Below are 22,690 nucleotides of genomic sequence, written 5' to 3'. Positions count from 1 at the left end.
TCAGTCGTCAGCTCAAGATCTTCAGTCACAGCAGCCGATGCGAAAAAAAGACCACAAAAGTCGAGCAGCGGAAAAGATCGCCCAGCAGGATGGTGGGTGCACGAGCACCGCCGCTGAACGAATGCCGTGGGCGCCTAACACCACCATGTAGGTACGCCGGCGTCTGCAGTCGCCGCTCTTCATGCGCGTAAAACGTTATACGCGCGTAGCTGCAAAGATTTCGAAAAAGGCAACCGCAAGTTGCGCCAGATTGCCCATCATTGCCCTTGTTCCGGCGACCGCGAATACGCCGAACGATTGACCTGCCCCCGCTGCCACCACTAACGACACCTCTGCCTACTTTTAGAACAGGGCCTATCTTCTATCCACTTCGCCATCGTCAATCTTCATGCAAAACAACAGCCCCCCGCCGAAAGTCATACGTGTAGGTCAAACCAATACCAATACCGCGAATCGCTCGCTACCGCTCTGCGCAAAGGGGGAAGACGGGAAAAATTTTCGCCAATTCATTTTGTCCATCATCACCTATCCACTCACTGTCCACGCATCATTTCCGCGCCCAACCACACGCCCGGTAATTGAAGAGGTCCTTCTCAGCGGAGGTGCGTAAGCCATATCCGCTCCTCGTCAATTTGTCCGGTGCTAGCTCCGCCTTGAACTTCCGCCATGACTAGAGGACCATCTATGGTGGTTGCGTGGAGGAAGTCGTTCGGCACGACATCCGAAAACACTGCCGTTCGTCTCTATCATCCTAATTGGTCTTTTCTGCACTCCACAACCTCCAAAGACGGCTCATCTGGACAAACATGGACAAGATGAACAACAAAAAGACTGGACTAGACCCGATCACACTACTCCATCCCCTACCTCATCTACACTCTTCTCACTACCGTCTCCACCACCATTTTCCTATCCCACTCGGCACCTATTCTGTCCGCTGGTCCCCTGGCCAGCTCTCGCTAGTAGTCGCACCTCCACATATCCGTACTCCACACCCTCTCCACACTTGGGTCCAGCGGTCAGTCCCGTATCAGCTCACCCATAACCAGGCCAAGCCCAGCCCAGCCCATCCCATCCCATACCCGTCCCTTTCCCGTTCATCTCTCATCCCATCTCATCTCGTCAACTCTCGGACCTGCCGTTCTTGCTGGCTCATTGACCAGTGTGTCTACTGTGCACGGCATCTGTTCTTCGGCTCCTGCCCTGCCAGCGGCTCCATGCTCCCACGCGTCGTCGCGTCCTCCCGTCCCGTCTACCCGTGGGCCCTTCATCCGCTTGCTCGTGTCCGTCCCTCCTCCCTACACCCTCCCCTTCTGCCCGAGATGACTGCGAGGACCTGCGAGATGCGCATGCATCGCCGTGGACCTGCTCTCTCTTCACGGACCAAACGGCCAGAGGCCAGACGGGGCGGCCGACGGGGGGCACACTCGCTTGAGGCCCTGAGCACGTAACCAATGCATGCAGTTGCAGTAACGTGCTCGCGGCTGTGGGGCCGCCCGCGCGCCTTCATCTATTGCACGTTGTCGTCCTGGATGTGGTACCGAGACACGTGTTGTGGCGGTCTGCCTGTCTGTCCCCATCCTTTCTGGAGAGGAGAAAATGTGTGTGGAGGTGGATGCCGTGGATGCCGCCTGGTGCACGCATGGATGCATGAAAGCAGGTACAGTCCAGTCCGCACAAGTAATATGTCTGTGTATTGTACATGCGCACAGGGGAAAGGGCCAGAACAGTTCGGCGTCCTTTGCATAATTTGTACCTGTTCACCGCTTTCGTGTGCTGAATCGCTGCGCATGAATGATGAGCTTTGCCCTCTGCACGTTTGGTGACTGCCATCACACCGCTCGAGAGTGACTTTCCTGGAAGAATGTCAATGGTGGCTGAGGGAGCTGTGGTGGCGGTTTGCCTCATTATGCGGATGAGAAAGGATACGGAGATGGACTGCCTGCTTGCCTGGTGTCGTTATGGAAAAGGAGAAGGGGAAGGGAGAAGGGGTGGAGCAAGAAACTGGAGGGCGAGGGAGCATCGCAGTGCGACTTCTGAGGTTGAATTTTGGCGACTGTAGTTTGAGAGCTTTCCATCTCTTCCGTAGAAGACGATTTCTCTCTTGCTTTCGGCGGCTCGTTGCGTTGGTTGTTTTCTCCATTTATTCCACTTTCTTACTTCGTCAACCACGTCTGAAATGAGCCGTCTCCAACTTCACATCTCCTCGACCACTTTACAAAATCCTTCATGCCTGAATGCCAAAAGAGCAAGCAGATGCTCTTGTAAATTAAACCCAGCATCGATAACGCAATCCAAGACATTCCTTGACAGCCTGCTTTGCCTGGGTGCAATGCGCAGACACCCAAAAGATTTCTTCTATTTTCAACAGACAAACAACGTGGACGTCTGTCTGCGCCTCCACAATCTCCAGATCTCAGCCAGAAGTTAATTCAGAGCTGTATGCGAGCGAGCCCAAGCAGCATGCACGCGCTGGAGTATTCTTAGCATTCAACCACCATCAGTGATGACCCTCGTCGAAATCCTCGCATCGCCCTCGCATCCCAACCAACCCTCCGCCCATCGATCTCTCCATCCTTCCACTCCCTCCACCACCACCACCACCCAGCCGGACCGTCCGCCCGCCGGCTGTGCTCGCCGACCAACCGAGAGCAGCCAGCGAGCCAACCAAACTAGCCAGCCAAGCGATGATGCCCTCGCTCCCGTCCGTCCGCTCGCCTCGCTCAACTACTCAAGCAGTGCCTGCCCCCTCGCAATCGCGACGCAAATCGAGAGAGGGGACAAGGAAATCGTGATCCATGACCCGTGGCAGCGGCATCTGCCCCTTACTTCCTTGCTCGCCTTCCCCTGCCGCACCCGCGCTGGGATGTCCCCCGACCGCCGCAACTGACGTACAGCACAGCGCAACGCGACGGAGAGCTTGCTTGCGCTGGGAAGGTACTACTACTGACAAACGGCTGCCGCATGGATGGCGTTCGATGATGGTTGGCAGGGAACAGAGCTCGAGCAGCGCGTGGCGAGGTTGGGCAGCACAACCAGCGACTGCCGCTCGCTCGCCGCTGCTGCGTTCCTCGTGGCGGGGCGTGGCGCTCTTGCCTGCTGCTGCGCCATCGCCTTGTTCAGCTCTGCATGCTGCGGTGCCTCTGGGCATCAGAGGCGTCCGCGTGGATTCGAAGAAGAAGCAAATTCAGTCCAGCGTGTCTGCGCATCCGCTTCCCCAGCCAGCGGCCATTGGTCGCTGCACCGGCATCGGTTCCTGTTGCAGTTCGCCTGAAGCGAGCGTTCGTTGAAGAGTTTTGTCCTGGGGTTCCTGGTGCTGGACGGCACGGGACGGGTCGGCTGGCGGGGGGTCTTTGAGCTTCTTTTGACGCCCGTTGGGGCATTTGATTGGTTGGGCTGCGTGGCTGCGATTGCGTGGTCTGCGGTGCGCTGGAGAAGGCTTTTGGGGGATTGGGGAAGTTGGGGGAATGGTGGTGGTCCGAGATGATAGCAACTGTCGCATAAGCGTGGCATGGTGTCGTTGGTATTGATTTTGTCCTGGTTTGGGGGTCACGTAGAAGAAGGCTCGAGATTCGCGATCGCTTCCCTATGGGTACGGCACCCACGTTTCCACGTCTCTCTATCTTTCAAAGCTTTTCGGTTTGTGCAGATTCCTTTCGTCTATGTGATGTTCCTAAGGCCCGGAGCCTTGCCTTTGTATCTCGTCGACTGAGACTGTTGAAATGAGTTCCAAGTCAGCATATGCGACCTGTGGCGTAAAATTCTTGAGGGAGCTGGAATGGGGTATCTCACCTGCTCCAGAAGCGTTTGGGGGATCTGTTGGTTGAAGGGTCGACGGACGTGTTGGAGGTGTTGGTGGAAGTGTTAGTAGGATGGACAGCGGAGCTGTTGATGGAACTGTTGATGGGACTGTGGGTAGAGTTCAAATTTTGGTCCGGAAACATGAAGTGATCCTGGCGCCCGCCAGTCAAGGGGGTTGGAGGCGAGCGTTCAAGACCGACACGCAAGCGTGTCTTTCGGCGAAGGGATTCTTCACGGATGGCCAGTGAGCTAATGACGACGTCTATGAGGTCCTTCTTTTCTCGAGATCAGCGTTCATGACTGCCATGTTCATTGTCTTGAGCTTACAGGTAGAAGTCCTGGTGCTAAGAAGTAAAAAGCAGGGTGGTCGTCTCTGAATGGAATGCCTTTGTTGCGAAGAGCTTGGATCTCAACCCACTCTTTCCCAATGGCAAGATACGCGTCCTTCGGCACTTGGCTGTGAGAGTCCCATGGGCCAGTTTGTGGCACATACTCGGGGCTGCAGAAGTTGACGTGGAACGGCTTGGGACCGCAGAACCAAGTCTGTCCCTTGTCTTGAAGTAGCAATAGTCAGCTTCTCCGTGATCGCAAAGGCAAAATCAGTCATACCTGATCCTCTGACATAGATCACGCTCAGGTCAAAGTCTTCGAAGGAAAGAAAAAAATCGCTTTGAGATGTAGGAGGCTCCCAGAGAATAGACCCATACATAACATGCTGGCGCTCCACCTCTTTGCGACCCACAGGCCATGTTGGAACGTTCGCAGGAGGCTGTTCGTAAAATGCAGTGACACCATTCTCGCTAAGGTTTGATTCGAATTTGGACAACCAAGGGTCTGAAGGTTTCTTCACGTTGTGCAAGAGGACCTTGTCAGAATTGACATTTGGCTTTTGCGCTGCATTCTGGCCAGGTTTGTCGCGAGATCCACCGACTCCCTCGATGATGAATGCGCCATTCCAACGACCATCTGCATGATGTCTGATTTCGAGTACATTCCCCGAAGAGTCCTTGTATGTGTCTCCGTTGTCGGGTGCGGATATTCGATTTGGAAAGTGTGGACTTTGATCCTGGGTGGCATCTCTTAATATGTTCGGAGGATGCCGGACTACTGTGACCTCCTCCAGAGAACGGCGTCTTCTCGGTGGGGAAGGGCTTCTGTATATTCTCCTAGGTGGAGAAGGGCTTCTGTACCTTCCTCGGATTCTGGAAGGGGTCCTCCGGCGTTGCCTCTCAGGGGAAATACTTCTGCTTGTATATGGTCCGTCGTCTTCGTCCCAAAGCCATTCGTATAAATCTGCAGTTGGGTAAGGGCGTCTCTTTCCCTCTCTTTGAAGATGTCTTAGTTCTTGTTCGGACACGTGTAAACCCTCGATATCTCGAACTGGGCTTGGACTCCTTTCGGTTGGGGGTGTGCTTGTTTCTTGAACATGGCTCTCTTCTATTTGCTCTTCCGTCAAGGTCGACCAGGCTCGGAGAAGTCTATCCGTGGCAAGAACAGGGTCTGGTTTCCACTCGTGGTCAGGCAGTGGCATTTTTTCAACGGCCTGTGTGGAGTTATCCACAGATGCTGGATAAAGGGATCCAACATCTTTCGTCAGGGAATCGACCTCTTCAGTCTGACGACGGGGTTTTGAAAGATGGTTGGAGGTATTTTTCGGTTCCTGGTCAGACCCTTTACTGTCCCTAACCTCCTCTACTGTCGGCCCATTCCCGGCTGGGGCTCTCTCTTCTTCCTTGGGCGAGTCGTTTTGCGCCGGAGCGAAAAGCATCTGCTGTAGCCATGCAGCAGTCCTATCCGCCACAATTTTGTCTGAGACTCTCCAAGTTTGCAGCTGACCTGTCTGATCTACATGCTCCACGTAGTCCCTTTCCCTTGGTTTTGGCTCGATATTATCGATACTTCGTGATCTCCGAACCCCACGCATGGATTTCAGAGTCTCTTTGGATCTCAGCTCTTGTAGTTTTATGATTTGCAGCCTGTTCCTCTGCATGACAGCCTCGACGATCATGCGGAATCGATTGGCTTTGGCTGCTCGCTCAATCTTCTCTGTCTGCGAGGCGGATGGCAACCTAATTTGCCGAAAATCTGACTCAGTCTCGAGGCTGCTTGAAGATATGAAGGACTTACGGTTTGTACTTGTCGACTTCAATAACTTCTCTGAAAATGACAATTTTCATTGTGAGAAGTGACGTGTATCCTCCCAATTCAGTCACCAGTGGTTCCACCTTTAATTTCTTCCAAACCCATTTCACTCTTTGCATTCTCCCTTCCGTTTGGATGTGACCTCTTATTTGATCCATCAGGCACTCAAACCTTTGGACAATAGACCTAGTGGACCTGACCATTTGTGGTTTATACAAACCTTCTGCCCGACCGAGGACGTCTTCTAGGGTCTCCAGAGTTTGCGCAGTGTCTTCGATTCGATTTGCAATTCTCTCCATTTCATCCTTCCCATTTTTAACGGTGTCGACCAATTCATACAAAGTTTTCGACAGCTCAAATCCGGCGGTGGCAGAACCGCCAACGAAGGTGATGATTGACAAAGGGTCCGCCATGATGAGTTTGGATCAGCCAGGCTGACATTGGAGGAGAGAAGGCTGGCTTTTATATCACCGCACAGAAAGTGGGCGTCACACTGCATCTGCGCGAAGGCGCCATCCAATTGTTATGTTGTATGACAAGTGGGAGCGGCTTATTAATTTCGGCTGGAGTAGTCAAAGAACGCAGCACAGGAAGCGCGATCTTCGTTTTGCCTCCCTGGGTCGGTTTATGCACGTCGGACGATCTCTTCTAGAGATTGCTTTTGAGTAATTCTGAGAACTCTCTCAACAGCTGGCGTCGACGTGACCAAATTGAGGCTTGGGGACTCCCTGGATTTGCTGCATCCTTTCAAAATCTGGGCCTACAATTGTGCACGGCTATGCCTTTCTCAGCCCCCAACTCCAGCCAAGTCCCCATTGAATACACTACAGGGCAGGGTCTGGTTGCACTTCTCTGGAGCTTGGGTAAGACCCAGGTCTCTTTGTCCGTTCGGACTCATTGACGAGTGTCGCCCCCGAGAGAGTAGACGCTGTTGAGGGCCGACTCTGCGGGAAGAAGTGATTCATGCCCCGGGTTGTCAAAGGACGTGGCGCCTTGCGCATCCCGCAGATATGAAGGCGTGTTTGTCGACGGAGCGAAGCCTCGCGGAGTGTGAACGACTGTGTCACAGCTTCAACAATCTCTTCCTGAGAGTAAAGTCAGCCAACAATGCCTTATTTTCGTTGTTCTAACCTTACAGGACTCAGGTCTGGCTCCAAGAAGTAAAAGGCTGGATGGTCCTTCCTGAACGCGATGCCCTGGTTCTCGAGCGTTTCCATTTCGACCCATTCTCTGCCGATAGCTAGGTATTGATCTGGGGAAAAGGTGCTCCCTGGTGACCATGAGGTTTGTGGTACGTAGTCCGGGTTAAAGAAGTTGACGTGAAACGGCTTCTTGCCGCAGAACCAAGTCTGTCCCAAGTCTTTGAGACCAAGGAGTCATCAGCACCTCAACAGATTAAAACATGGACCTTTACTCAGCTTACCTGATCCTCGAATGTACATGACTTCTATCCCAATATTGGAACAAGAGACCAGAAATTCGCTTGGATATTGGCCAGGCTCCCACATTATGGAACCGTTCATGACGCTTGCACGCTCCAGTTCTGTCGACCTGTCCAACGTACTAATGCCTGGTGGCTTGGAGTCCAAATTGAATATCGAAATGCCTTTTCTTTTCAGCATTGCCGTCAGCTTTGACGACTGAGCATTTCCCGGACTCGCCAGGCCATGCAAAAGAACACTGTTTGTTGGAACTGGAGAACTCCGAGCTCTGGGGTAGGGTTTCGACCGATCAATATACAGTGCCTTTTGCCCATCTGAATTTCCACTGAGCCGGAGTGAGTTCCCATAGTCGTCTTTGTAGGTTTTCGTTGGCAACAAGTCTGATTCTCCGTGAGGCACATTCTGTGGAGCTGTCCACCAATTTTGCGACGGCTGAAATGGATTTTGCCATGTATTTTGGCCTGGATTTTGGCCTGGATTTTGCCATGGATTTTGCCATGGATATCGATCTCTTTCTGTGTATTCAAAGCCATCGGGACGTCTCAGAGGAGGTGGAGGTGGCGGAGGCTCCGGACTTGGAATCTGGCCAAAGGGCTTAGCACCCTGAAAAGTTGGATAACCGTCCAAGGTAGAAACACTTTCGACATAGGCGTGGTGGTCCATCAAGGGAACATGGGCAAACGAATTGACCTTGGCTCCTCCAGAAACTTTCGCTCTAAGGCTGTCTGCCTCCGAATCACCGTCTTCGTCGTCTGATGAATCATCAGGGTCCTGGTCCAGTTCCACTTGGGGCGAGAAGGGAGGTTCGTTCTGCATTCTACTCTCCTGTATTTCCTCCTGTGTCATTGTTGACCACGCTTCGAGGAGTCTGTCCATAGTAACGGCAGGGTCTGGCTTCCAGAAGCGGTTCGGCAGTACCCAACGGCTCGGCGGTGTTGGTGGTGGTCTTGGAATATCTTCTGTCTGATTTGTCCAGGTTGAAAGGGGTGGATATTGCGGGAGATTGTTCCAGGCGTGGTGATGAGAGCTATTTCCGACTCCAGTCGCTTCCTCTAAATCCGGAGGTCTCGAGCTCCTCTCGTTTGGCGAATCAAAATCCTGTTCAGGAGCGAATATCATCTTTTGTAGCCACGTTGCGGTTTTGTCTGCAACTATTTGGTTCGAGACTCTCCAAGTCTGCAGCTGACCAGATTGGTTTCCAAATTCCTCCTTCTCCTCTTTTGCCTTGATCTCCTGTAGCTCAAGAATATTCTCTCTGTTCTTCATGATGATTGTCTCAGCAATCCTTCGGAACCGATTCGACTTAGCAGGAATCTTGTTGGTCTGTTCCTGCATGGAACGCAGCCTAATTTCCCATATTCACCGGTCAATACCGTTCATGATGAGGAGTTGTCGTTTGCTTACATGCGGTGGTTCTTGTGGTCAATGGCAAGCTTCATCACTTGCAGGTTTAAATCCAGAGCTGATTTCAGGGCCTCGAGTTCTTTCAGCGGCTTTTCGACCTTCATGCTTCTCCAAATCCATCTGACTCTCTGCATTCTGCCTTTCTTCTTGATGTGGCTCTCGATAGTCTTTCTCAGAGCGCTGTAGTCTTCAAGGATGCTCTGGATGGATTTGATGAAGAGGGGCTTGTACAAGCCTTCAGCCTCGTCAAGCTCTTTTTTTAGGTGTTCCAAGACATTGGACATATTCACAAGTCCGTGTGCAAGTCTTCGTACTTCTTCTCTCCCATTCTTCACTGTGTCGACCATTTGATACAAGAATTGGGAAAGTTCCCAGCCAGCCGACGCAGCGCCTCCCACGATGGAGATGATGGTGATGGGGTCAGCCATGGCGATGGGGTCGTTACTCGGCTGGGCCTCAGAGCCATGAGGCTGGCATTTTGTATCCGAGTAAATGCCACGGCTGCATATGCAGCAGAGCCCCACGCTGCGTCTGCAGTACCGACAATTCTGTGCAAGATGCTTACCACAACAACTTGGCACTCGTCTGGGCCAATGGTTGTCTGTCGGCAGCAAAAACGTAAGCCTGTGTCGATTCAGTTCACCTTTATTGGCTTCGATCTTTCAGTCTGCAATGGGGGCCATTCGGGTATATCGGAATCGCCTTTTCTGACCAATTCTGTACAGGAGAACTTGTTCCGAAGTGGTACAATGCACTATGCCTGCATGCATAATAGATAAGCGATTGCTGCGAACAAGAAGTCTGCTCATGAAATGCAGCGGGCGTTTACCGCCCCCACCGCCGTCCGTAATCGGGGTCATGATGCGCTGGCAGAGTCGCTTGGCAGTGGCAGTCCAGACTCGTCAGCCTTCGCATGGCGTTCTGGTTGTAGGGGAAGCAGCCTTGTGCTCGCTGCTTGAAACGGCCCTCCTTGACCTCGACAGGCTCATGGAGGGTTTGAAGAAAACAAAAGAGGCAATGGTACCCTGAGATCATCAACATCTTAAGTGCACCTGTTTCGAAGCGCAGGCAATAAAAAGTAGGTCTGGTGCAGGGATCTCTGCTTGATATGATTGACGAACCTACCGAGTGTCGGACGACAGCATTCGTCCGGGGAGCATTCGTGCCATACGGGGAGACCGATTCTCCTTCCTTCAAGCAGTTCCCTTTGTGAAAGTCGAGCACTCGACCCTTTTGCGCCTACCATAACCATACCAACGCCGACCATGCTCGATGCCATTTCCAACGCCAGTGTGGATGTCGAAATGTTCCAACGCCGTTCCGATGCCGAAGGCTGCGAAGTATGAGCGAGTATAGTCTGAACAACCAGACTTGAAGTGATTACGAAAACCCTCCGAAGACCTGTCGAGAGCGAACGCATATGAAAAAGGCCATCAGCCGGGTTTAGTCTTGAGATTTGTCGAGGACTGAAGGCTGGACGTCCTCCATAGCTTCAGAAGCCTGCTCTTCACCAGTCTTGGCTCCCGAAGACTTCAGGATGCCATCCTCGTCAAAGTTCTGGCGCCACTGAAGAAACTTCTCGCTGATGATGGATCCGTAGGTTCCGCGCTTCATAAGGAACAACTGAAGCACATCCTGGTCTGCAACGTGCCTCACACGCCAGTAGTCACCCTCGGTGACGTGGTCCTTGAGGAGTTGGATGAAAGCCGAAAGGAACCCCAAGGCATGACTCTTGGACCAGAACTTGCCGTGGGGAATGGCGTGCGTTTTCAGCGTCTCAACCCTGGGGATATCCAAGATACCCCTGTAGTCAGTGCGAAGGCCGAGGATGATGCGTGGGCAGTTAATGAGGTATGACTGCGCCCAGAACTTGAAGAGTCGCATCTCGTAGGCATGGTTTCTCTTGTCGACTAGGGACTTGGCCAGAGTCTTGAGCTCGACCCAATTGTGATAGGTGTAGTTGGGGTTGTTGCCGTATTCGCCATGGTACTCTCTAGGATCGCTGTGAAGCATGTCATGACTGTCCCAGACTGCGCAATCTCGTCAGCTGAGTCTATGTGCTTGCGACTATGGGAACACGAACTGCAGTCGACTTCTCCTCCATAGACAAGCTTGTGTTTGTCATCCAAGGTGGTTGACACGATGGAGCAGTATTGCGAATGATTTGAGACCTGTTGCGCGTGGCGATTCTCAATCTCCTCCCGGCGAACATTGTCCCAGACGTCCGGAATAGTTGACAGCGTTTCAAACTTGTATCCTATTGTGTGCGTTAGGTATTACTGGCAAATGCAATTAAGCTTCGTTCTGGGTCGTCTCTGAGCGTTGTCGCGGACGCATGCTTCTGCTTAGAGGGGCAAACATACCGAGATAAGCCATGGCCGACTGATTGGAAAACGGCTGAGAATTACGCTCCAACCTAGCCTGATGGTGTTCCTCGAGGAAGCTGCTTTCATGGTCAGCCAGCGAACAATGTGCTGCATATGAAAGTTTCTGAAGCCATTGAGCCAACCCACATTTGTCCCTTTGCTCGCGTTAATGAAAGTCAATGAGATAGACACAAAACCTTTGGTCTTTGTAGTAGAGAATGACGTACCTGAAACTTTGTCACATTCATCTCGAATGAATCGCGTTTGCTGTAGATCGCCGTGAGAATCTAGATGCTGTTAATGCAATGTCTCGAAAAAGAAGCAGAATTGGAGTGCGGACTTTGGTCAGTTGACCTCTCCAAGTGATGACCTCGGCATCGGTGATTCGTCCTGTCTGAGCTTCTTTTTCTTGGAGGGCTTGGAGCAGCGCGTCCAGATGGCGATCAATCGACTCGTCGACTTGCTTGAAGGTGTCCAAACCGGTCTGCAGACCAACTCTGCGTGCATGCTCGTCGACTTTCATCGGCCAGTAGTAGGAAAGCGAAGAGTCATCAGGTCGGTATTTGTGTTCATCGTCGAAGGAGTAGAACGCGATTTCGCGAGGCGCAGTCAAGTCTGTTTTCTCAGAGCCAGTGGTTTTCTCGTTCTGGAAGGCCAGATAGTGGCAATCGCTTGCCCCTGGAGACGCCATCAACTTGTCCGCTCCCTCGCCAGCCATGGTGTTGATCAGTATCCACAGGATGGGGCTTGTGAAGATGTAGTTGGAGGTGCTTTGGATCTAGATGAGACCCTTGATCTGCGCGGTACACGACTTCACGCATGCCGAGCCCATGATGTCGCGCCCCGGTCCCTGCACCACAATCGACATACGGCCTTTTAGTTCTCCGGATAGAGTGAACAGTTCGATCAGTTCGATGAGGAATAGAAAAGGCAATTTCTCATGTAGTAAGAGCTGTCTTCAAATGGTGGGAGTTCAAAGGCGTCCCAACATCTGTAGACTATTTACCTGCGAAGGAGCTAGCATCAGCTGGTAAACAACACGCTGATAGTCCACCGCACGCATAAAGCGCCTCGGTGCGGATCAAATCTTTCCAAGACGATTCATGCTTCTAGCAATGCTTTCCCACATAAAAGGCTTCGGCTTATATATGACCTAATTATTTTTGAAAGTCGTGTCGACTGTTCTCGGAATCTGGCAATGTTCGGCGGCCACCTTTTCGCCGCAACTTGCGCATCTTGTTTACCTCTCAAGACCACCTCGAACTCTCCGCAACAACCAGCGTCTTTCCCAAAGCTACACCACGTCCCTACCGCTACCATTATTATCAGACACCATGAGTAGTCGCGCGACACACGTCCATCCAACGCACCGCACAACGACGGCCTCCGGCATGCGACGGAACCTCTTCAACAGCACGCTCTCGCGCCGGCCGACCGCGCCCAGCACCACGAGTGCCACCTCCGCAACCACCCTACACCTAGCCGACATTGACGACGAAGAGGGCGAAGGTGAGCAAGGCCACGGGCTTGAGAGAGATCGAGACATGGTGGCGCGCGACGAGGACGGGAATTACAAGCTGGACATGCCGGTTCTGGGCCCGCTGCCGCCGGACGAGGAGACTGAGGAACAAGGTGAGTGGGGAGGTGTGAGTTTTGCATGGCGATAGCAGAGCGCCCGTTGTAGCGCGCGTACGCACAAGGTGACATGCTGACGGGCGCGTCGTAGAAGTCAATACACATCTTGTCGAAACCTATCGCCGCCACCAGCAAGGTACACATCCTGAGGGCACGGGCAAGAAAGGCGACGAGGAGCGAGAGAATTGCTCGCTTTGCGCAGAACTCAAGGCAACGCTGCGGGCCAGCCTGCAGGCCAAAGTCGATTCGCTCGAGGAAGACAAGTGGATGTTCGAGGGCGAAGATCCCAGGACATTGATGGCGGAATGATTTTCAGGCAGCAAACATTAACGGCGAGGCTAGCACGGCGCACATGTGGGGAACATCGGGATTGGAGAGGGCGTTTGGTCATGGCATTTTTATGGAGATACCCGTAGCCTACGCTACATTGGCAAGCGATTTCGGTCTGGATTTACATCCACTTCCTTGAACTACGAGATTCTTCACACTCGTCTCTCAGTCCAAACCGGGTGCTGGTGGCGGCGTTGGTTCTACGCGCCTTGACTGCGGCTTCTTTGCTGGGCCTCCACCGCCAAACATGTTGCTCATCATGTCCATGAGCGGGTTGGATTGGCTCGGGATGCGAATGTCAAAGTACATCTCGCCAATCTGGTCCAGCGCGTCCTTCCATGCCGGAATCTCGTCGAGATTCGACTTGTAGTGCGACTTCAACAGCCGGAACAGATCCGAGCCGCCGCGAGTCACGGACAGGAGCAGCAGACCGAGGAAGTTGAGGAGCGGAAGCGAAGGGTATAGACGCAGGTCAACACTCGCGGTGCTGACCTCTTGTACGGCGAGCGAGCTGTTGGCTTGGGAGAGACGCGTGGTGAACTGGAGGAAGGACTGGTTGGCGGCGCGCACGTTGCCAGCGACGAGGTACGGGAGAACGGCGCGAGCGGCGTAGAGGGGTGCGGTGTGGGCTTGGTCTTCGGTGTACCATTCATACTCGAGCTTGACAAGCTGTTCGGCGGAGTCTCGCGTGCCTTGGACAAAGTGCTTCTCTGCCTCATATGCCTCGCCGTCTATTTTTCCAAAGTCAGCACAGATATTGAGAGAACGCATCTCAACGTACCTTCAGCAAGCACCATGCCAGCTACGTGGTGAAGCTCTGGGTCACCTGCAGGGTATTCACCCATCCTCGCCGACCACCTACAACCGTCAGCCAAAGCCCGCGCAGAGTCTCCAGGCTCGCACTCACGCTATCAGCTCGCCAATGAACCTCTTCTTGGTCGGCTCGTCTGGCGGGAACGCCCGCAGCAAGCTCAAGACCCGCGCCTTGCTCCCCGCATCCGGCTTCGTCTCTGCCTTGTGGTATACCTCGATCAAGAAGTTGCATAAGTCGCCGCCGCTACCGCCCTGACCGGCCTGCAGCAGCGCCTGTGCGCCCTGCGAGAGGATATCGATGGCGGCATTCCAGTTCGATTGCTTGACGTAGCGCGCGGCGATGACGCGCAGCTGCTGGTGGGCCTCGTAGAACTGGCCTTCGGCGATCCTAGCAGCGCGTGAGCTTCCAAAGCTTGGACGAATGGTGCAATCAACAGGAAGTCTACTTTTCTTGTTGGCGCTGTATTGTCTTCTCGATCTTCGACATGGTGGCGTGGTGTGGAGGTCTGAGAGGTTGGCGTTGATGGGGAGCTGTTGGCGCGCGCGCATCGGAGCTGGTTTTCGAGTCCGTGACGCAGGTCTCGCCCAACAGCGGCGCAGCTCCCCAGGTCCACGTCAGGGTCAGCCCCTCCTTTTTCTGTCTTTCACTTCACTAACAATGCCCCCAGCTTCTTTCCAATTCCGATTTCGAAACAGTTTGCCAGCATTGCAGCAACACAAGAGAGAGCTACCTGTGCATGCAATACATATTCCTTGCATGCATTTCACAACTTGATTACCCAGCGAGTGTAGTGTAGGGGTTATCATTCAACCTTCCCATTCTCCATTGGAAGAGGTTGAGATCCGAGTTCGAGTCTCGGCACTCGCAAGCATCTTGTTTTGCCCTTTTTTGCATTTGCAGCCTGGCTCATTATGCAGGAGCAGCATCTCGTGGAAGAGCCTGTGTTGACCATTGTTCCCTTTCCCTTGCGCTGTCGTTTTGGCTGATGTGATGTGGGGACTGCCGTTTTGGGGGGTGGGAGGTGAGAGAGCAGCGGCACGGGAAAGGCGGGGAACATATGCGGGCGGCGCGGAGCGAGCCACTAACCATCAGCCCGGTCAGATACATAAGTGGTGATCAGATGGGAAGACGCTAGCAAGACTGTTTTGACTGGCGAAGGGCGCAATAGGCCCGAGAGGATTGTTGGTACGAAGGGATCAACTCAACTATGGCAGAATCAAGACAAGAGCTTACAGCGTCGGGGATGCGGAAATGAGGTTTGGTAGCCATCCATGACCATACAAGAGAGCGGTTGTATGTAAGGGAAGGTGGAATTCAATACAGTGTGAAAACAGCGTGAATAATGAGCATTCAGGGCCCCTCCACCGCGCACCACAATGCCTCGACAGGGGCCACAGAGAGCATTCAGATGCATTTTGACTGAGTCGAAGCGCAGCCACAGGTGGAATTCAACTCATAAATATTAAGCTAAAGAGGTTTTGTTAAGACCTAGAGAATGGATATAGGGAGCAGTTGTCATGTGTGCTACGACTCCAATTTGGTTGATGAATGACCGTGGAAACCCCGAGCATGTTCAAACGACAGTAGATCCAAGTCATACTCTCAATCCAATCTGTTGACTTCACTGAAACCGAACCGTAGTGTTTCCCAATCAATCAGCCCTGCAAGTTCAACTCCTTCTTCCTCGGCAACTTGGTCTCGCCGTCAACATACGGCAGACCAGCCTCTTCTCGCGCCATGTCGTTGATCCACTTGGAATTCGGCCGCAACTTCTTGCCCTTGGCCAGACTGTCCGCCATGTACAGCCAGCTCAGCGCATTGCCCACGGTGCTGACCTCATCTGAGACGTGCGTGGCAGCATACACCGACATTCGCTCGTACAGCTCCGAGTCATTGAACAAGTCGGCCAGATGCCTTGCGACAGCGTGATAGTCGCTGGGATCGACGAGAAAGCCAGATTTCTTGTCCTCGACCTGCAGTGGAACACCACCTGCCTTGGTTGCGATGATTGGAATGCCTTTGTGCACGGCTTCCGAAACCTTGACTTCAAAGCCTTCGCGTGTCGAAAGCTGTAGCGCAACTTTGGCATTGGACATGACGGCGTTGAGCAGCTGGTCCGTTGGCCCCAGGCGCATGACGACCACGTCACGCTGAATGTCGCTGTACTTTTCATTCAGCAGGGACAGCGTCTCGTCGAGAATCATCGAGCCGTCTGGGTCGTCGACTGCGCCATGGCCGGCCAGCACAAGCTGTGGCGTCTTGTCTTTGGGCCAGCCCTTCATGTGCGTCCGGCGCAGCTCTGCGTAGCTGGCTAGAACATCGGGGATGCCCTTTGATGGGTCGAAGCGCGCAATTTGGGCAATGTAGTCGCGATTGGGAAAGTCGAGCTGGTTCATTTGCTGCTTAAAGCACTCCGAGCTCAGCTCATGAAAGTAGTACTCGGTGACAAACTGGTTCATCTCCTTGTTCAGGCCATCGAGCCAGTCGGTTGTCGCGGGTAAGTAGCCGACTTTTGGAAAGTCGACGTTGGAGGGCACGAACTCCTTGACTGGGTGACTGATGAAGAGGTCTGCTTGCTTGACGTTGTTCCAGACCCAGTTCCAGACCTCGGCCGTTGGAGTGCTGGGGTCGTCGGCGAGGTCTGAGCGGACTTGAATGTGACTGCGAAAGATCACTGGACGCTCGGGGTCCATAGCCTTGGAAATCTTGACGAGGGCAGGCATCTGCGGATCGTCTACGATGATGACGTCTGCACCACCCTTGGAGCGCGGTGCTAGTGGCCCTCCAACCGGAGTCCAGAATCGTTGCGCATTACCATTGACCCATTCATCCAACACCGCTTGTTTCTCGGGTGGGAGGCGCGCATCAGGGCTCGCGACACCCTGCAAGATGTTGTGGTTTGTCTTGGTAAGGCGGAACACCTCTGGCTTCGGCTTGGGAACATACCATTTAGCATCAACGCCCAGCAAGCGGAAGAATCTGATGAGCGCATTGCGCATGAGTGCAACACCGCCGCCTTGAGGGGTGCTGTTGAAGAATGCAATTTTGGTGTTGTGTGCCTTGATCGACTTGACATACTTCATCATGGCTTCCCATGTGCGCGGACCAACAGTCTCGGGGTACTGGTCAAGTCGTGTGACCAGGGCATGGCCTCGGCAGTCGACTTCAACGACATTCTTGAAACCGATCTGGACCCTGGGCTGTGAGTTGGGGCCAAAGAACATTAGGGCCTTGCGAGCCATTGAATCAGCTTCCTCATCCGGGGTGAACACAGCTTTGGGGGAGCCACCCAGATCTTCCAAACCATGCTCAAAGACCAAGGGCACAATATCCAGTTCCCACCAGAGGCGGGAAGGAAGCTGGGGACTCAGATTCACCAAAGCTTTGGTGATGCCAGCACCCGCAAATTTGTACGAATGCTCCTGCTGGTATTCGGAAATCCTAGAAATGATGAAGTCGGCAAGTCCCTTGTCTCGATCGTGTTCATGCAACGGAATTGCGGGAGTAGAAGGCCGTGAATCTCCGGAGCTCGAGCTGCTGGAGAATCCATTCGCAAAGCCATTCAGGGCCTTGCTGCTGTGGCCATTGTGGTTGTTGGGATATTCGCCGCCAAGTACATGGACAGCAAAGTCAAGGCTGTAGGTGCCATCATGGGAGGCAAAGCCCACTTCGAGGAGGCCCCGCTCATCTTGCTTGGCAGCAAGTCCAATATAGAGTGTCTTGGTTGATTAGCAGCAGTTTGCATGAGTTTCGGTTGGCAACGTACAGTGGGAACAGCTCCAAGGTCGCTCTTCAGTCGGGCCTTGCCGAGTCTCTCGAGGTGCTTCGTCGGGCCATGAGCTTCAAAGTCATGGCGTGTCTTTGTGCTGGTGTGGGGGGGATCCTCGGTGCTGGACCAAGTAGCCCGCCTTGAGTGGTGGGTAGGGCTAGTATTGGAATCCGACAATGACGAGATCATGAAAATTTGGTGGCTTGTCTGTCGGGTGAAGGGGGATGGAGGAAGCAAAGCGAAGGTGGTGGTTTGGGGGGATTATATAAAGAGTGAAGGAAATTTGCTTGTGAAGGGGTGCAAAGGTCCCGAGGACACGGAGCTGACTGGTGATCGGTGTCACCACGTGGTTGCGTCAAAGACGGACAGCACATGATAATGGGGGGCATCATGTAAGAGTGGCTTGTCGGCAGAAAGATGGATGGCGTGGAATCATCGTTGACGACAATTTTGGACATGCATGTAGGGGACCAACGTTAGGCTTGGGTCGCTGAATGCGGTGGACAAGTCAGCATGACACCGAATTACCTTCCTGAGTCGAATGGCTTGAGCGGGGTTCCAATGGATTGAATGCTCGCGATGGTTTTCACATCGTGTTGTACGCATGTCGATAGTTAGGTGGAAGAGCAGCAGTGGCACACAGACGCGACACATGTTGCACAATCTCCCCAGTGGAGATGCCGTTGAATGTAGCGATCGCATACTTCAAGATGAGGGCTGGATGATGGAGGAGATGGGTTCTTTATTCCCGTGTTGCCCGATAATCGGGTTCGTCATGATGGTGGTCTGATGGTTCGCTGGCGGTATCCTGGATAATTGATTCCCGGGACCTGAGGCAGACGGCGCTCCCCGCCGTTTCAAAAGCCCTTTCGACAGGAGGGAGTGTCGAGGAGATGGCGCCAGGTAACAGGCTGTTCTGGATGTGAGGAAGCCGGATTGACGTCCAGTCCAGTCGCCCTAGCCCGACTTGGCCCTGCTCTAGCCCATACTGGTTAGCGAAGGGCTAGACTGTTTACGGCTTAGCGCTCCCGCTCTGCATGCTCTGGCTCAGGTGGGCCGTGCTCCCGTTAGCCTCGTCGGCTTGCGGGAGGTTGCAACTTAAGTGCCAACTCCACACCATCCGTCTTCCGCTGCCCATCTCCTCGCCATCGACGGTCCATCGCCCCCCGCCCTCAACATCTCTCCGGGCCTTCCAAGCGAGCTGTCGGCGCCTTCATCGAGACCTCTCGCGCACTGCTGTGCTGATTTTTGAGCCTCAGCACCTTGCACCGCCGCGCGCCAATCGCCTCGCGAGCACCGCGTTCGCGTCCCTAGCTTTCGTTGATCCGCGTCTCAATCTCCCCCGGAATTCTTCTTCGCCTTCTGAGCCTTGCGCATCTCGACTCTGGACGTACATCGCGCGCTGGTCACCCCGCCCACCATGTACAACGCTCACCGCGGCATGGTGCCCAGCGCACCAAATCAGCGCCTGAACGAGCTGCTCGAGCAGATCCGTGGAGAGTTTGAAAATGAGGCTGGTCGAGCTGGCGAGATGGAGCGTCAACGTAAGTTGTCATGCCCAAGCGCAATGGCTCGGATCCTGTCCATTTGCGCGAGCTGTTTGGAGACACGGTCGACAAGGCTCGCCAAGTGAAGCACTCGACGCTGACCTTACCGCAGTCGCTCAACAGCTCCAGGAGATGGACCTCGTGCGCCAGAAGATCTATCAACTCGAACAGGCACAAATGGCCATGAAGACCAAGTGCGTTGATATCTCGCCTGATAATGGTGTCCGCTAACATGTTTCTAGGTACGAAGAAGAAATCCAACGTCTGAACAGACAACTTGACGCCGCTGGAGGACCCTCCCATTCATCTCATGTGAACAACTCACAGCATGTTAATCCCTCGCAGCCACCGCCCTCAATTGGACACGGTCAAGGTACCCTCTTTGGAGGCATCATGTCACAATCTGGAGGTGGACCTGGCCTGGCGCCTCCGCCTCCAGAATCTGCTCAGGCTCAAATTCCTCCTCCTCATGCGCCTCAAGGTCCGCCTGGCCTGAACCCTGCCGCGCCTGGTCCACCACAGCACCCCTTTGGTGGCGGTTACCAACCTGCTCCTAATGGTACGGATTTCATCTTATACCCTGATTCGCGTCTCTAGACTAGAATGGCCTTGGATCATCTATTGTTATCGAAGGAACCCCCGAAAGTCCAGGCTCGTCTCTACCGAGCCTTTGCAATCGGGTGCTTCGATGAACACGATCCTTTTAGAAACTTCAACTTGCTAACTAATGATATAGGATACCCGCAGGCCCCGCAGCCTACAGCTTCGCCCGGACCCGGAAAGCCTAGGCCTGGCAGAGGTCCTCCTGGACCTCCAACTCCGCAGCAGAATCAAGCCGCTCCATACCCCGGTTCTCCTCAAGTTGCTCGGCCGACACCACCTCCAGGCCAGCTCCACGCGGAGCCCCACAACCCCTTGGTCACGCCAGCGCCTCCCAACGTTGGGAACACTTTGGCCGAACTTGACCCTGACCAGGTGTCGCCTAATTACAAAAGGGAAGGTCCGGATTGGTTCGCGATCTTCAATCCTCGTACTCGTCGTGTCTTGGACGTGGACCTTGTGCACACGCTTCCTCACGATAGCGTCGTATGCTGCGTTCGTTTCAGCGCTGATGGCCGCTTCGTTGCTACCGGCTGCAACCGATCAGCTCAGATCTTTGATGTGCAAACTGGCGAGAAACGCTGTGTGTTGCAGGACGCTTCCCTCAATGACGAGGGTGACTTGTACATTCGCAGCGTCTGCTTCAGCCCCGATGGCAAGTACTTGGCCACGGGTGCTGAAGACAAGGTGATCAGGGTAGGTCTCTCTTCCGCACGTTCCCCTATGATTTCTGATGAGTGTAGGTTTGGGACATTGCAACTTGCACAATCACTGCCACTTTCTCCGGCCACGACCAAGACATCTACTCGCTCGACTTTGCCAGGAACGGCTACGTTATCGCGTCGGGCAGTGGAGACCGCACAGTGCGGCTGTGGGATCTCAATGCCAAGAAGCAAATCTTTGTGCTCTCCATCGAAGACGGTGTCACCACGGTTGCAATGTCACCTGACAACCGTTTCGTCGCTGCGGGCTCTCTGGATAAGAGCGTTCGTGTGTGGGATGTCACCACCGGCTACCTCTGTGAGCGCCTTGAGGGAGATGTCGGTCACAAGGATAGCGTGTACTCGGTCGCTTTCGCGCCCAACGGCAAGGACCTCGTCAGTGGTAGTCTGGATAAGACGATTAAGATGTGGGAACTTTCCACCCCGCCCCGGATGATTCCCACCCAAATTCCCAAGGGAGGAAAGTGCATCAAGACCTTTGAGGGTCACAAGGTAAGACATTTGGAACAAGACTCCGTTTTAAGCGCTGACGACGCCGTTAGGACTTTGTTCTTAGTGTAGCTCTGACCCCTGATGGATCCTGGGTCCTTTCTGGATCCAAAGATCGTGGTGTTCAATTCTGGGATCCTTCGACTGGTGTCGCCCAGCTCATGCTCCAGGGCCACAAGAACTCAGGTTGGTTTCAACCTATCCATTTGACTGACAGTCGCTGACATCAACTAGTCATCTCCGTCGCTCCCAGTCCCATGGGCAACCTCTTCGCCACGGGCAGTGGTGACATGCGTGCCAGAATCTGGAGGTACGCTCTTATGATCTTTGCCAACACAAATCACCGAATCATTGCTGACAATTTCTAGGTACGACCAATACCGTGGACCGCAGTAAGGCTAAGATCAATGAAACCCTGCTCCAAAAACAAACCAGATATGCTTTGTGCGTCTTTCATGTTTTCGGTTCGCAGAATCCATTCTTGGACGATAAAAACACCAGCAAGAATACGAAGATCACGCTCTTCGCTTTCTATGAATTAGTCAATGTCAAAATTTCAGCCAGTGCTTCCAGAGGCAAGGCTGTGGCGGGCGTTGGAATATGCGTCTGCATCAGCGCAACCGTGCTTATGAAAGACGAGGTGCGCCGAGATGCGAAGCATTTTCAGTCTCTGTCAAAGTTGGCGCGTATGTCTTTGGACAATTCGGATCGTATAGCGTCGAAGCTTTCCAGATCATGCTGTCGAATTGGTGGCAGCGTGGGATGGAAATCGAAAAGCAGGAAGGCCTGATGGTGTAGGAGCAAGGAGAACCCCCATTTTCGTTTCATTTTTTTTTGTTGTATCCGCGTCGGCGATAACGGCACTGTCACCAACTCCTTCATAGCAGTCTTGCGAGGGAACATCCATGGGAAGCTTGCTGCTTTGCGGTGTTGGTATTACCAGATCTTCACGACCTGTTTACTCGCCTGACGACCGCTCGCAGTAGTGGTTATTGGACACGGCTGGGCAGGTGTGATTCTGGGAGATGGAACCGCATGTTTTTGTTTTCCCGTGGCGTGGCTTCATCTTCTCTTCTCGTTCTTCGTCCTTTGCTTATTAGTTCTTGAGTTGGGCGTCTGCGCCAGTGAGTAGCAGCAATATTACCACCACTGTACCACCGCTCTTTCTTGTCTGTGCGTAGATGATACACGATCCAGAAAAATTGTTGGAGTTTTTCAACGCAAACACTAACAACCAAAACATCCAGCCTGGGCAGCGGACGACGGCAACCGCACTCGGCCCTAAACACTCCTTGGTCGAAAAGTGCAACAATACAAGCATTTGACTCAAAACATTTTGGAAAGTTTGCGAGATGCTGCGCGCAGAGCGTAAACATGAGTCAGAAGAGAGATCGAATCGAGGCTGTGGGCAAGATCCTTCTGCAAGATTCTTCTCCTTCCCTGCCAACATACCTGCCAACCTCGTGTGAAGTTTTCAGGCACTGTTTCCAGAGCTTCCGAGAGAGGTCGCGTCGTAGGGCGTCCTCTCGGTTGGGAAAGCCGAGCCGCTGTCAACGCTCGTCGTGGCGTTCTTGATCCCTGCCTGTCGTGGTTTATCCAAGACGCGTCCTAGCCACCAATTCACTTCGC

General features: G+C 53.5%; 8 protein-coding genes and 1 non-coding gene across 9 annotated transcripts; 3 read left to right on the top strand and 6 right to left on the bottom strand.

The window, feature by feature from the left end:
- Window positions 1-3,104: 3,104 nt before the first annotated feature.
- BKA78DRAFT_6383 (uncharacterized protein) lies at window positions 3,105-3,784 on the bottom strand. The gene has a single exon (XM_066893509.1). It carries the CDS (start codon window positions 3,511-3,513, stop codon window positions 3,151-3,153), a length of 363 nt encoding a protein of 120 aa, XP_066748997.1. The 5' UTR covers window positions 3,514-3,784; the 3' UTR covers window positions 3,105-3,150.
- BKA78DRAFT_291033 (uncharacterized protein) lies at window positions 3,674-6,356 on the bottom strand (the record flags this gene model as incomplete). Its single annotated transcript, XM_066885833.1, is given in 5 exon segments — window positions 3,674-3,773; window positions 3,793-4,076; window positions 4,129-4,355; window positions 4,411-5,870; window positions 5,929-6,356. 5 exon segments carry the CDS (start codon window positions 6,354-6,356, stop codon window positions 3,674-3,676), a joined length of 2,499 nt encoding a protein of 832 aa, XP_066748996.1.
- A 135-nt stretch (window positions 6,357-6,491) lies between these two features.
- Window positions 6,492-9,228, bottom strand: BKA78DRAFT_339673 (uncharacterized protein). The gene is made up of 4 exons (XM_066890294.1): window positions 8,790-9,228; window positions 7,367-8,730; window positions 7,080-7,303; window positions 6,492-7,028 (listed from the first exon to the last, which is right to left on the bottom strand). Exons 1-4 carry the CDS (start codon window positions 9,215-9,217, stop codon window positions 6,768-6,770), a joined length of 2,277 nt encoding a protein of 758 aa, XP_066748995.1. The 5' UTR covers window positions 9,218-9,228; the 3' UTR covers window positions 6,492-6,767.
- A 1,004-nt stretch (window positions 9,229-10,232) lies between these two features.
- Window positions 10,233-11,873, bottom strand: BKA78DRAFT_348432 (RAI1 like PD-XK nuclease-domain-containing protein; the record flags this gene model as incomplete). Its single annotated transcript, XM_066890638.1, has 6 exons — window positions 10,233-10,819; window positions 10,873-11,046; window positions 11,153-11,232; window positions 11,303-11,310; window positions 11,383-11,442; window positions 11,496-11,873. 6 exons carry the CDS (start codon window positions 11,871-11,873, stop codon window positions 10,233-10,235), a joined length of 1,287 nt encoding a protein of 428 aa, XP_066748994.1.
- Window positions 11,874-12,273: 400 nt separating this feature from the next.
- Window positions 12,274-13,192, top strand: BKA78DRAFT_6355 (uncharacterized protein). Its single transcript, XM_066893505.1, has 2 exons — window positions 12,274-12,787; window positions 12,885-13,192. Exons 1-2 carry the CDS (start codon window positions 12,490-12,492, stop codon window positions 13,097-13,099), a joined length of 513 nt encoding a protein of 170 aa, XP_066748993.1. The 5' UTR covers window positions 12,274-12,489; the 3' UTR covers window positions 13,100-13,192.
- Window positions 13,193-13,285: 93 nt separating this feature from the next.
- BKA78DRAFT_243773 (uncharacterized protein) lies at window positions 13,286-14,420 on the bottom strand (the record flags this gene model as incomplete). The annotated part of the gene is made up of 4 exons (XM_066883976.1): window positions 13,286-13,851; window positions 13,902-13,978; window positions 14,028-14,321; window positions 14,380-14,420. The coding sequence occupies 4 exons, from the start codon at window positions 14,418-14,420 to the stop codon at window positions 13,286-13,288; spliced, it is 978 nt and encodes a 325-aa protein (XP_066748992.1).
- Window positions 14,421-14,715: 295 nt separating this feature from the next.
- On the top strand, window positions 14,716-14,801 carry BKA78DRAFT_t34. Its single transcript has one exon. It is a non-coding gene; the product is annotated as a tRNA-Gly (tRNA).
- Window positions 14,802-15,589: 788 nt separating this feature from the next.
- On the bottom strand, window positions 15,590-17,892 carry BKA78DRAFT_348429 (putative trehalose synthase (Ccg-9); the record flags this gene model as incomplete). The annotated part of the gene is made up of 2 exons (XM_066890637.1): window positions 15,590-17,653; window positions 17,701-17,892. The coding sequence occupies 2 exons, from the start codon at window positions 17,890-17,892 to the stop codon at window positions 15,590-15,592; spliced, it is 2,256 nt and encodes a 751-aa protein (XP_066748991.1).
- Window positions 17,893-19,123: 1,231 nt separating this feature from the next.
- On the top strand, window positions 19,124-21,457 carry BKA78DRAFT_348428 (wd-repeat protein; the record flags this gene model as incomplete). The annotated part of the gene is made up of 8 exons (XM_066890636.1): window positions 19,124-19,247; window positions 19,363-19,444; window positions 19,493-19,809; window positions 19,987-20,546; window positions 20,594-21,064; window positions 21,115-21,247; window positions 21,296-21,371; window positions 21,430-21,457. The coding sequence occupies 8 exons, from the start codon at window positions 19,124-19,126 to the stop codon at window positions 21,455-21,457; spliced, it is 1,791 nt and encodes a 596-aa protein (XP_066748990.1).
- Between the last annotated feature and the right edge of the window lie 1,233 nt (window positions 21,458-22,690).

This window comes from Phyllosticta capitalensis (assembly GCF_038381095.1).
Source record: "Phyllosticta capitalensis strain CBS 128856 chromosome Unknown BKA78scaffold_1, whole genome shotgun sequence".
Taxonomy (NCBI): domain Eukaryota; kingdom Fungi; phylum Ascomycota; class Dothideomycetes; order Botryosphaeriales; family Phyllostictaceae; genus Phyllosticta; species Phyllosticta capitalensis.
Note: the sequence above shows the minus strand (reverse complement) of the source record. Positions and strands in the feature narration are given on the sequence as shown.

What these genes read in the sequence shown, in the direction of transcription:
- BKA78DRAFT_6355 (XM_066893505.1), top strand. Translation starts at nt 12,490, where the DNA reads ATGAGTAGTCGCGCGACACACGTCCATCCAACGCACCGCACAACGACG. An exon ending in CGAGGAGACTGAGGAACAAG is followed by an intron (nt 12,788 to 12,884) that starts GTGAGTGGGGAG and finishes GCGTCGTAGAAG; the next exon opens with TCAATACACATCTTGTCGAA.
- BKA78DRAFT_6383 (XM_066893509.1), bottom strand. Translation starts at nt 3,513, where the DNA reads ATGCCACGCTTATGCGACAGTTGCTATCATCTCGGACCACCACCATTC.
- BKA78DRAFT_339673 (XM_066890294.1), bottom strand. Translation starts at nt 9,217, where the DNA reads ATGGCTGACCCCATCACCATCATCTCCATCGTGGGAGGCGCTGCGTCG. An exon ending in CATGTACATTCGAGGATCAG is followed by an intron (nt 7,304 to 7,366) that starts GTAAGCTGAGTA and finishes TTGGTCTCAAAG; the next exon opens with ACTTGGGACAGACTTGGTTC. An exon ending in TGGAGCCAGACCTGAGTCCT is followed by an intron (nt 7,029 to 7,079) that starts GTAAGGTTAGAA and finishes CTTTACTCTCAG; the next exon opens with GAAGAGATTGTTGAAGCTGT.